This window comes from Diabrotica virgifera, chromosome 5, assembly GCF_917563875.1.
Source record: "Diabrotica virgifera virgifera chromosome 5, PGI_DIABVI_V3a".
In the NCBI taxonomy this organism is placed as follows: Eukaryota; Metazoa; Arthropoda; class Insecta; order Coleoptera; family Chrysomelidae; genus Diabrotica; species Diabrotica virgifera.
In genome coordinates this window covers 74913783-74926176 of record NC_065447.1, presented here as the reverse complement: position 1 = coordinate 74926176, position 12394 = coordinate 74913783, and the positions used below count along the sequence as shown (strand labels likewise).

The window sequence follows — 12394 nt, the reverse complement described above, 5'->3', positions numbered from 1 at the left end:
TAGAATGGAAAGGTAAACCACTGTGTTTGATTTGCAATCAAACAGTTGCTGTTTGTAAGGAGTTTAACTTGAAGAGACACTATGATACGAATCATAAATCAAAATTCGATTGTTACACTGAAAAAATAAGAATGGACAGATTGTCATCTTTAAAATCTAAACTTCAAGGTCAACAATCGATGTTTACTAAAGCTAATACTGAGAGCGAAGATGCCCTGAAATCAAGTTTTATTATTGCATTAGAAATCGCGAAGAGATCAAAACCTTTCACTGATGGTGATTTTATTAAAGACTGTATGTTGAAAGTTGCCGATGTTTCATTTCCATTTCAAAAGTCAATAATTCAAAATATTTCGCTGTCAAGAAACACTGTTGCTTCAAGAATAAATGATTTATCTCAAAATTTGGTTCTTCAACTGAAGGAGAAAATTAAGGAATTTACAAACTTTTCACTGGCTGTTGATGAGAGCACTGATACTGTTGATACAGCTCAACTTGCTGTTTTTATACGAGGTATTAACAGTAACTTTGAAATAACTGAAGAACTATTAAAGTGCGTTCCATTGACAGGTACTACAACAGCAAATGATATTTATTCTGCATTGGAGCATTTGATGGCAGAATATGGACTCGATTGGAATATACTTAGCAGCACAACTACGGATGGCGCTCCTGCCATGGTTGGCCAACATTCGGGCGTTGTAACTAAATTAAAACAGAAAACATCAGGAAATTTTGTGGGATTTCACTGTATAATTCACCAGGAATCATTGGCATCCAAACATTTAAAAATGGACAATGTCATGCAACCTATAATTAAAATAGTAAATTTCTAAATCACTGACAGTTCAGGCAGTTTTTACAAGATTTGGACGAAAAGTTTTCTGATGTCCCTTATTTCACCGAAGTTCGTTGGCTCAGTCGAGGAGTAGTTTTAGAAAGATTTTTTGCATTACGTGACTCTATTCAAGCTTTCATGTTAGAAAAAGGCAACCCAATTGATTATGACAATGACTGGTGGGTTGATTGTGCCTTTTTGGTAGATATGAATAAACACTTGACTGATCTGAATGTAAAGTTACAGGGTAAAAATCTGATTGTCACTCAAATGTACTCATGTATTCAAGCCTTTGAAACAAAGTTGAGGCTGTGGGAAAATCAGGTAAAAAATCAAACTTTGGATCATTTCCCTCATTTAAAATCATTTGGCACAGTGGATCAAAAAAAATTGGATCAATATTCTCAACTTCTGCAAAATCTTATCACGGAATTCAACAATCGTTTTGAAGACTTCCACAAAATGAATGAAATGGAATTCCCAATTTTCAACATTCCATTCAATTTTGAAGCTTCACAGGCACCAGTTCATTTGCAAATGGAGTTGATAGATCTTCAATCGGACAGTATTTTGAAAGAAAAATTTAAAGAGGTTAACGCACTTACATTTTATACACAATATTTCAAGAGTTTGGATAACTACCCGGAATTAAAAAAGCATGCAGCACGCATTCTGTGCATGTTTGGTAGCACCTATTTATGTGAGCAGATGTTTTCCGTCATGAAAATAAATAAGAACAAACATCGCACAAGACTTACAAATGAACATCTCCAATCAATTCTTAAAATAAATACAACGAATATGATACCTGACATCAATGAGCTTGTCAAAAACAAGAGAAGTCAGGTATCTGGATCCTCGAGCTCAAAATAATTACCCTCTTTTATAACTTTGATATGATTTTTAACAACCGTATATTATAAGTATACTATTAAATAAAATGTTATAATAATTCAGTACATTTTTTTTTATTTGAATCTGGCCCGCCGACACATTCTGAATTTAATATATGGCCCTCTGCAAAATTGAGTTTGACATGGGTAAAGAATCATGGATTAAGGTGTAGTTTCGGATTCTTTATATTTTTATTTGAAATTATATTGTAAAAAGGCATTCTCTAGTTAATTAATAAAAATAAATATTTAGAACAACATTTACATGAAAATCTTTAACAGATGTTGTTGAGCTTGTGATGAACCTTATTTGTATTTAATTGGAGTTATAATATTATAACCTACATAACAAAATTTCTGACAAGAAAACTTATTTCTTAATCACAATAAGATTAGCATCTAAGAGATAAAAATTAGTGTTTACTTATTTATTGGAACCAAAACTTGTATATATACCCTGTTCCACGAACATACGCCTATCTTGGATTATCGCGACAACGAATATTTTACTGTGCAAATGATGAAGAACGGAAGTAAATTGCAAAATACATTGTTGTTTATTGGAACAATTATTAGAGCCATTTATTTTCGCACTTCTTATGTTGCACACTAAAATATTCGTTGTCGCGATAATCCAAGACAGGTGTATATTCGTGGAGTAGCCCATATAAACAAATATGAATTCTTACAAATTATCAAAAAATAATTATCTACATTTTGATTTACCTACTTTACATAAGTAAAATGTGTTAATAAATTGCACCATATAATATAATGAGAGGAATATTAATATTAGCCATTGTTACACATCCTGTTAACTATAACAGACATTTATACTTCCTTCTTTTGTAATGAAATTAGGTACAGGGAAGAATGTTGTAATTTAACTTACCAGCTGCAAAATGAAGGGGTGTAGACTTTCTTCCAGCAGTATCCCTGGCATTCACAGTAACGGGAGTAACTAACTTCCGCACCCTGGCAATATCTCCAACTTTGCAGGCTTCAAATAGATCCCTTAAAGGGTCACTGGCATTTGGCAGTGGATCCATTGAAGTTTTCAAAACATCACGTCTATTTGCCATAGCAAAATATAAACATTTATCACAACTTGGCCATCACTGTTATTCAATAGCTTGTTCTATAAACAATTAAATTAGAAAGTTGCACATTATGGATCTAATTAATCGATTCTATTGAGTCATTTATAACACTTTTTGCAGCTTTGTTGTGTAAATTCAGGAGGGGATATTTAGGATGTTATGACGTTACGTCTCTTGCGACACAGACACAACACAAATGTTGGAATGTCAAATTAAGTTAAATGAATCGATAAATGTCAGTAAACGTAAGAAATAAGTTGTAACGAACAAATTTGGCAGTTTTGGGCGCTAAATTAGAAATACGGAAATACGCATTTCAGTTCTACGCTTCAGAGCTACTACTATGTTGGTTGATTCTTTCATTATTATTATTCTAAATACAGTGAGGACGTTTGAGTTGGAATACATTTATTTTGTCAACAATGGGCAACTCTGGAGAAAAATCCCGAAACTGGTCGATTTTTATTTTTAAATTATAATTTTTTGGCATATATATCATACTAGTGACGTCATTCATCTGGGCGTGATGACGTAATCGATGATTTTTTTAAATGAGAATAGGGGTCGTGTGATAGCTCATTCGAAAGTTTATTCAATGCTCCAAGATATGATACTAAACAAGATAATGTATTGCGCATCTCGAAGAGAAGGGAGTCGTAACGTAACTGGAGACCCAAGTTCGTAATGGTTCGCAATGTCCAATTGATGTCCGATTATTTTGACTTGCTCGCGGTTGTATAGTCCAAGCTGTATGGTCGCCCCCGTTAGGTAAATTATTTCGATTCGATTTTTTTGCACAAACTTACTAAAATAGAGTTCCTTATAACAAATGCACAGAGTGCCGGGAGGTGCCGCGGTCAGAAAATAATTGTTTAACAATTTTTTTAATCAAATTCAAAAAATATTTTTTTCAATTCGTTCATTTTTTTTAGATTTTTTGGGTCATTATAAGCAAAAAAGGTCTCCTGTGATTTTTCTCTAAAATTTATTGTTGTCGAGTTATACGCGATTTAATATTTGAAAATCGCCATTTCCAAGGCTTAATAACTCAGTTAAAAATTATTACTATGAAAGTTAGAAAATGACCAAATCAAAGTTTAAAGTCCACCCTACAAGATCCTGAAGAAATTTTTGTCATTATTTTGTTAGTAAGCTGTTATTTTTAATTATTAACAAAGAGCGCTAATTGCGTATAGGCGGCCGTCAATAGTGAGTGCAAAAGAGATGCACCATTCCCATTCCGGCCGTCTAATGGTGCATCTCTTGCACTCACACTGACGGCCGCCTTACTTAGCGCTCATGGTTAACAAATAAAAATAATAGCTCAGTAATAAAATAACGCTGTGTCTAGGTACACGCTAACGTGTACGCAAATTAGAAAGTTAGGTACACGCGAATTAAACTTAATCAAGCCAGTGACGTCATTATTTAGCGTGCGCAGTGACTTTATATATTGGTACACGCTATTTTGATATGTTTAAAAATATTTTTATTGTGGGAAGTGGAAGGGAAGCAAAACTATTCAGATGTTTTAAACTTAATTGTAATAAAACAATGTGTAGGTATATAAAAGTATATGTACATATATTCAGGTTAGCAAAATAAATATTAGCTAACATGATATATACAAAATACTGTTGAAATAATTTTTATACGTAAGTTAATTATACCAGTTTATATTGGTGTTTATTTTTGCTGTGATGTTTATTTTTATTTATACAGGGATAGTTGAACTTGTTACGATTTTCATAGAAAATTGGTTATAACTTTGTAAATACCCTGTATAACATAATAAACCTTTATATTTTTGTGATATAGAAGTTAAGAAGATTTCGAATGTAAAATAAAATATAGGGTGTTCCATTAAAAAAACATAAGTTTGGTCTGCCACTATGTTATCGAACGCCCTGTAACATTCTAACTAATTTTGTAATATGAAGCTCAAAGTTTAATACAATTTTGGTTATTAACATTTATTGATATCTGTTACTAGAGCGGATCTACTGAGCTTTATCACACTAATCAATCGCTCCGTATATTTTATCTTATTACTTTTGCTACCCTTAATGACGAATTGTTGTCCCTTATCTTTTTCATACTGTTTTAGAATGTTGTTAAACTCATTAAAAGAACTAAATAATTGTCCACACTCCATATTTCATAAAAAAACTCTTTACAAATCAATATTAAAGTGTAATGTAAACATAACGAGATTAGACAAATTCTAACCACACTCTGACACTCGCGATACTTACAGATACTTAATACCACAGCATACACGCGGCTCAAATTAGCGTGTACCAAAAAACCGAGTCATAAGTGCACGCTAAATAATGACGTCATTGACTTGATGACGTTTAAGCGTGTACCTAACTTTTTTATTTGCGCACACGTTAGCGTGTACCTAGACACAGCGATAAAATAATGACAAAATTTCTTCACAATTCTATATGGGAGCCTTTCAACTTTGATTCGGTCACTTTTTGACTTTCATAATAATAATTTTTAACCGAGTTATTAAGCCTTGAAAATGGTCATTTTCGCGGTTTTCAAATTTTAAATCGAGTATAGCTCAACAACAGTCAATTTTAGAGAATAATTACAAGAAACCTTTTTGGCTCATAATCACCCAAAGAATCTAAAAAAAATTATACGAAGTGAAACAATTCATTTTTTGAATTTGTTTAAAAAAATTGTTTAAACAATTTTTCGAACGCGGCACCTGGCACCTCCCGGCACTCTGTGTATTTGTTATAAGGAACTCTTATTAAGTAAGTTTGTGCAAAAAAATCGAATCGGAATATGTTACCTAACGGGGGCTACGATACAGCCTGGACTATAAACTAACAACAAGAATTTAAATTTCTCGAGAAAATGAATTTATTCCAACTCAAACGTCCTCAAGTCCTCACTGTATATCTAGTTCAGTAATAATTATTGAATGCAATTAAATACAGGTAATATTTCCTGGCACCAACAATCTGGGCATTTTATTTATTTATATTTTTCTGAATTGTTGTGGTATTTCAGTTTTTCAAAAGTATATTGTCAAAAATAAACATAATTTACAAAATACCCTGTCTATTTGAAGTGTTGACAAATATTTATATACTAGCTGACCCGGCAGACTTCGTACTGCCTCAATAGATAAAAACAAACTGTTGTATACAATAAACTTAAAATGAACAAAAGGAATTCGTAATTAATAAACAAAAATGCTCGATGTGAATGAGGTTTTATTATTATTTTTAATTAATTACACATGATGTTTGAAATAATAAAGTTTAATTAGAAGTAACAAAATAAAGTTTGTAGTGCAACAGTTACAATCTTAAATTTGTTTATCTTATAATGAATATAACAGCTTTATTATATCTACATTCAAAACAACCATCTATTTATTATTAGGTTCGGGGAGATTCCAAGTCTATAGGTGTTGATTAAATAAAATTAAATTCAATTAAAAATTAAAATTAAATAAAAAAGTAAATGAAGTAAATTAAAATTAAATGAAATTGAATAAACGTAAATAAAAATAAATAAAACTGAATAAAATTAAATAAAAATAATAAATAAATTAAAAAATAATAATAAAATTAAATAAAAGAAAATATAGTCTAATAAAAATAAATAAAATTTAATAAAATGAAATAAAATAAAATAAACGAAAATAAATAAAATACTTAAATTAAATAAAATTAAACAAAATGAATTAAAATTAAATAAAATTTTATAATTTGCTGCTTGTTCTTTTCGTGTGCTCAGAATTTTTCTCCTGCTTACGGTTCCGTTTAGAGATATTTTTTGAAAATTTCGCAAAATTAGAAAATTCATATTTTGCCCAATTTGAGTCCCAAAGTTAAACTGTGCCACTTCTCTTCTATGAAATTTGTCGCTCGTTCTTCTTCTGTCCTCAGAATATTGCTACGGCTTGAGATATTGTATTTCGGACACCGATTGAGCTAGACAAAAAATTTTAGTACGGTTCTGCTCGGAATTCAGCAAGGAGTCTACCTACTTAATTTCATATTTTTCACGTCATTATTGTGAGAGTTACGGCGTCATGGGCAACCCCCTAATGACAAACGGGTATGAAATATAGACAGCAACCTACTCCCAGTACAGTCCAATATACCTGCAAAATTTCATAAAAATCGGTTAAGTCGTTTCGGAGGAGTATGGTAACAAACACTGCGACCGGCGAATTTTTATATAGATGTAAAATATTTAAATGGCTATTAAAAAATAACGGTCTGAGATAAAAAATTTAAAATTTAGGATTGTATGTATCTTTTGCTTCTACATCTCATAAAAATAGTAAAAAACGGTTTTTCCAAAAATTAAAAAAATATATCCTACGGGCAACCCCCCTTATGACGTACGGGTATGAAACTCCATATTATCCTATTCCCAGTCCGCTAGAATATACATGTAAAATTTCATAAAAATCTGTTCAGTCGTTCTCGAGTTATAAATGGTGTAACTAACACAACCTCGACTTTCTTTTATATATATATATATATATATATATATATATATATATATATATATATATATATATAGATGTAAAATATTTAAATAGCTATTAAAAAATAACGGTCTGAGATAAAAAATTTAAAATTTAGGATTGTATGTATCTTTTGCTTCTACATCTCATAAAAATAGTAAAAAACGGTTTTTCCAAAAATTAAAAAAATATATCAGGGGGGCAACCCCCTTATGACGTACGGGTATGAAACTCCATATTATCCTATTCCCAGTCCGCTAGAATATACATGTAAAATTTCATAAAAATCTGTTCAGTCGTTCTCGAGTTATAAATGGTGTAACTAACACAACCTCGACTTTCTTTTATAATATATAGATGTAAAATATTTAAATAGCTATTAAAAAATAACGGTCTGAGATAAAAAATTTAAAATTTAGGATTGTATGTATCTTTTGCTTCTACATCTCATAAAAATAGTAAAAAACGGTTTTTCCAAAAATTAAAAAATATATCAGGGGGCAACCCCCCTTATGACGTACGGGTATGAAACTCCATATTATCCTATTCCCAGTCCGCTAGAATATACATGTAAAATTTCATAAAAATCTGTTCAGTCGTTCTCGAGTTATAAATGGTGTAACTAACACAACCTCGACTTTCTTTTATATATATAGATGTAAAATATTTAAATAGCTATTAAAAAATAACGGTCTGAGATAAAAAATTTAAAATTTAGGATTGTATGTATCTTTTGCTTCTACATCTCATAAAAATAGTAAAAAACGGTTTTTCCAAAAATTAAAAAAAATATATCAGGGGGGGCAACCCCCCTTATGACGTACGGGTATGAAACTCCATATTATCCTATTCCCAGTCCGCTAGAATATACATGTAAAATTTCATAAAAATCTGTTTGGTCGTTCTGGAGTTATAAATGGTGTAACTAACACAACCTCGACTTTCTTTTATATATATAGATTTTGACAGTACTTTTCGCATCGAAAGCAGTTTTCATTTTTATATATAAAATATACTTCATTTGATTTTTTGTTATTTAATAGGCGTATGTAAAGAATAGTTAAATATATATTATTTTAATTATCAAACCCATATCAAACCCAAGGTTAATAGATTAGGGCGTAGGTTGTCTCATAACTGTAGACCAATCAAAGGCTGGCCTTTTAAAGGCGGGAATACGTCATCCGTACGACAATTTTAAAATTATCATAAGAGTCAATGCTAATAAAAGGTTCAAAAACTTAGGTTTTGCAATATATTTTGAGATTTTCTTGGGTATAGGTATATTAAGTGGTTCTTATATTGGTAATTATATCAATTTTTCCCTTAAAAATCAATAGTCTGCTAACAAAAAACTAGAATTCATTTAACACTTATTATGTGTGTTTTAAATGGAGAAAACAATTTAATTAGCACAAAAATCCAAAAAAATAGAAGAAAAAGTTTAAAATCAAAAATACTAATATGTAGGTACTTACTTATTATGTTTTTCGTGGAATGTGCAGCACTTTTATCATTTTTGGTGGTATGCAACAACAAAAGAACGAATAATATAAATAATTTATTATTAGGTTAAAATATAAAAAAGACGTAACATAATATTAACATATTCAGACACGAGGAAATGTTTGCTACCTATTTTCTTATGTTTAGAGGCCCATTTATCTTGTAACATTTTATTATCCATTATTGTTTGATAATGTTAAGGTATTTGGGAAATGTCCAAAAACATTATTTTGTTTCCATCTGGTTCAGGAATTTTGGAGTTGCTTTTACATATAGCTATGCTACAAATGTTACCACCACTCATCTAAAAAATGTTTTATTATTATAACATACAAAACTACATATTATTATGTGTAATATTATATAATTTTTAAACTAACTTTACACGGTTACGAAAACACACTTCACAAGTCATTACTGCCTTTGTATAGGACCCAAATAAGTAATTATAGTAATATTGTCTTTATATGCTTAAAAACTCAACAAATATTAAACAAATAAACGATATTATAAGAAAATTCCACAAAAATATACGGAAATATAACCACAAACAACTGTCAAACTTGACTTTGTCGTACGAGTGACGTAGGCATTCCCCTCCCTCTCGCTTCCGCCCACATAGTTATGAGATAACCTTGTATCAAACCGATATATTTTTCTAATTTATCCGTTGAAGTGAAGTACTACATCAATAGAGAGATTTTGCACCTCTTAAAATAACCGCTGATTTTGGCTCCGCTATGGTTAACTTTATTAAGCCACAGAATAAAGAACAAGCAGAAGGCCCACTCTCTTTGGCGGGAGAAGTACGCGCAACTCGTTCGCGTCTGAGGAATCGGCCATTTGTTGGGAGGAAGCAGTGCTGTTCAGTGGAATTTCACCTCGTGTGCATTAGAAATTTCAGTGGTAGCGTGTATTGTGTATTCACTGTCATTAATTTGTGTTGTGTCACGTTGTGTTGTTATTGTGGAGTTATCGTGTGCTATACATAAATAAATATTATATACATATATTATTAATAATCTAATATAATTATTATTAACAATATTTATATTTTTAATAATTATTATCAATTGTTTATCTAATTTTAGGCAAGATGGGCAAGTCACATCTAGTATGTGCAGCTATAAATTGCAATAGCAAAGCTTATAATTGCAATTTGTCTTTTTTCCGTTTTCCAAAAGACAAGGAAAGGTAAAAAATACTGAATATAATACAGATGGCAGTTTAAGTTGAATTATCAAATAATTAGTATTAGATTGAAGTTTACTATTTAAATATCAGGTAATAGATTTTTCATATTTTAATTGTATTTATGTACTTACAGAGCTCTAGTATGGCTGCTGGAAAGTGGTCGGGAAGACCTGCAATGTAAAATTGATAAGCTGGATAGTTATAGATTATGTGGGGCTCATTTTGAGGACAAGTGTTTTAAAAACGATTTGAAAAACCGTTTGTATCCACATGCAATACCAACAGTATTTCCTTGTTTAGAAGGTCCAAGCTCTGTGTCATCGAAAGAGAGCCAAAAGGAACATAATTATGCTAAGAGTTCATTAAGTAAGTACTAGTAAGTTTTTTTACACACACTATGATTAAAATTTGATGTCATATACAGTATGGTGCAAATGAAAGAAATACATTTGTTATTGATTTATTATTTGGTTCCTTTTTGTAAACTTTAAGATAAATGAATGTTGTTTTATAATCAAAATCACGTACAAGTTGTAGTCTATGTAACTAACAACTTCAGTGAGAAACTGGGTTTATTTATTACGTACTATTTGCTACAAATAAAGTCTATAATTATTATTATTATTTCATAAGCCGGTGACATTGAGGAAAAATCCTGAAACAGGTCCATTTTTATTTCTAAATTATGGGCACTATATTTCTGCACCATACTATATAATGACTACCATTTAGAATGCTATTTCTGATTAATCCCGAACTTACATCAAATTCAAGTCATAGCGTTTTGACTTCTTTGTTAGCCAAATTATGTCAACGATTAATGAATTTTATTATTTTCACCGTACATATTTCACATATGGTGTCTAAATCAGTGGTTTTCAATTTTTTTGAGTCATGTACCACAAAATATGTATTCTCCTTTTCATTACCATTTTTCAGTGCGTCACAAATTATAGAAAAAAAGGTAAGTCCGTGATAATACACATTTATGACATTTATTCTAACATGACATTTTAGTTAAATCTGACAGTTGTCACATTTTATTTTCAATTTGGAATAAAAACAAATCAATTGTGTCTATTGCATTTATAAAATGGTATTTTCTTTGATTTGTATAGTCTTATAAATTGTACAGATTATATTGATAATATTATTATTTTATTTAATAAATAATTATTTTTTGATTATGGCGCCATCTATCGACAACTTTCATTATTTTTGGAACCACCTAACTGAAATACCTATCTAGTAGGTACTCTAATTAACTATAATAGTGGTGCTGATTATGGCTGCGTTTAAGTTTCTTGTACCACCGCGAATAATGATATGTACCGCCAGTGGTACATGTATGATAGATTGAGAACCGCTAGTCTAAATCATATTATGTGTTACATATTTCTATTCAAAGGTTATATTTTTTAGATCCTCAAACATTTGAAGATGTTAATGAACCTCCTAGCAAAATTAGAATTTTACAGGACATAATTATAGTGGCAGCTTCCACATCTGACTCTGAAATGCCAAGTTTACCAAGTACACCTCGTAAAGTACCTGTTCCAGTACTCTCTTCCGACAGTACCCAAACTGACTCCAATTTGTCATCTAATTCGCCTAGGAAACAACAACTCAGAAAAGTTGTGAAACAGCTAAGAAATGAAAATAACCGTTTAAAAAAGAGAAATGAAAAACTTGAGCAAGAATTAGAATTCCTGTCATTTGCAATATTCTACATGTTCCACTCATTAAAACGCCCATTTGGTGATAAATAGCAGTCTGATTTTTGCATGAGAGTTTAATCTCTGTTCGGGGAGTTTAAGTCTGTTCTGTCGGACAAAATAAATGTGCCGTTTTCGTGGCCTGACCGTTCCAAATTTTTAACCTATTCCACAATTAAAACTTCCCCTGTTCCAGTGTTCCCATATATCAAAGTTTATCCGACTAGACACCCTTAAGCTATTAACAAATTTTCAGCTTGCTATTAATAAACTTTTTTGCATACGCGGGATCCAGACCTACTAATTATGTGAAAATTTAAAATGAAAATAAACAATTTATGAATGTCATTTGTTTTTTATTTATACTAATTTTCCACTCAATTAATAAATTCAATTATCAGTTGTTTATTAATGGGATAACAAAATGTTTTATTGTATTATTTATTATATTTTAATTCAGTACATTTCAATTATATGTTTATCCAGGAATAGAAAAATTAACCAAAATTGATTCAAATTAAATTTATTTACGGCAACCATAGACATAATAATATGCAATATTTCATGTCCTACTTTTACTTCAAGAATACACATGAAATTATTTCAAATTTACTAAATTAACGTCTGAATATTTAAATTAC

General features: G+C 30.5%; 2 protein-coding genes and 1 long non-coding RNA gene across 3 annotated transcripts in view; 1 reads left to right on the top strand and 2 right to left on the bottom strand.

The window, feature by feature from the left end:
* LOC114326696 (poly [ADP-ribose] polymerase tankyrase) overlaps positions 1-3001 on the bottom strand; it is a 117302-nt gene extending 114301 nt beyond the window's left edge. The window contains exon 1 of the mRNA XM_050650151.1: positions 2624-3001. Within this exon, the coding sequence (XP_050506108.1) occupies positions 2624-2813 (190 nt within the window). The 5' untranslated portion in view covers positions 2814-3001. The remainder of the gene's footprint in view (positions 1-2623) is intronic.
* A 5885-nt stretch (positions 3002-8886) lies between these two features.
* On the bottom strand, positions 8887-9475 carry LOC126884236 (uncharacterized). Its single transcript, XR_007697891.1, has 2 exons — positions 9225-9475; positions 8887-9148 (listed from the first exon to the last, which is right to left on the bottom strand). It is a non-coding gene; the product is annotated as an uncharacterized LOC126884236 (long non-coding RNA).
* A 130-nt stretch (positions 9476-9605) lies between these two features.
* Positions 9606-12101, top strand: LOC126884234 (52 kDa repressor of the inhibitor of the protein kinase-like). Its single transcript, XM_050650149.1, has 4 exons — positions 9606-9750; positions 9936-10038; positions 10172-10404; positions 11461-12101. The coding sequence occupies exons 2-4, from the start codon at positions 9941-9943 to the stop codon at positions 11805-11807; spliced, it is 678 nt and encodes a 225-aa protein (XP_050506106.1). The 5' UTR covers positions 9606-9750; positions 9936-9940; the 3' UTR covers positions 11808-12101.
* The last annotated feature ends 293 nt before the right edge of the window (positions 12102-12394 follow it).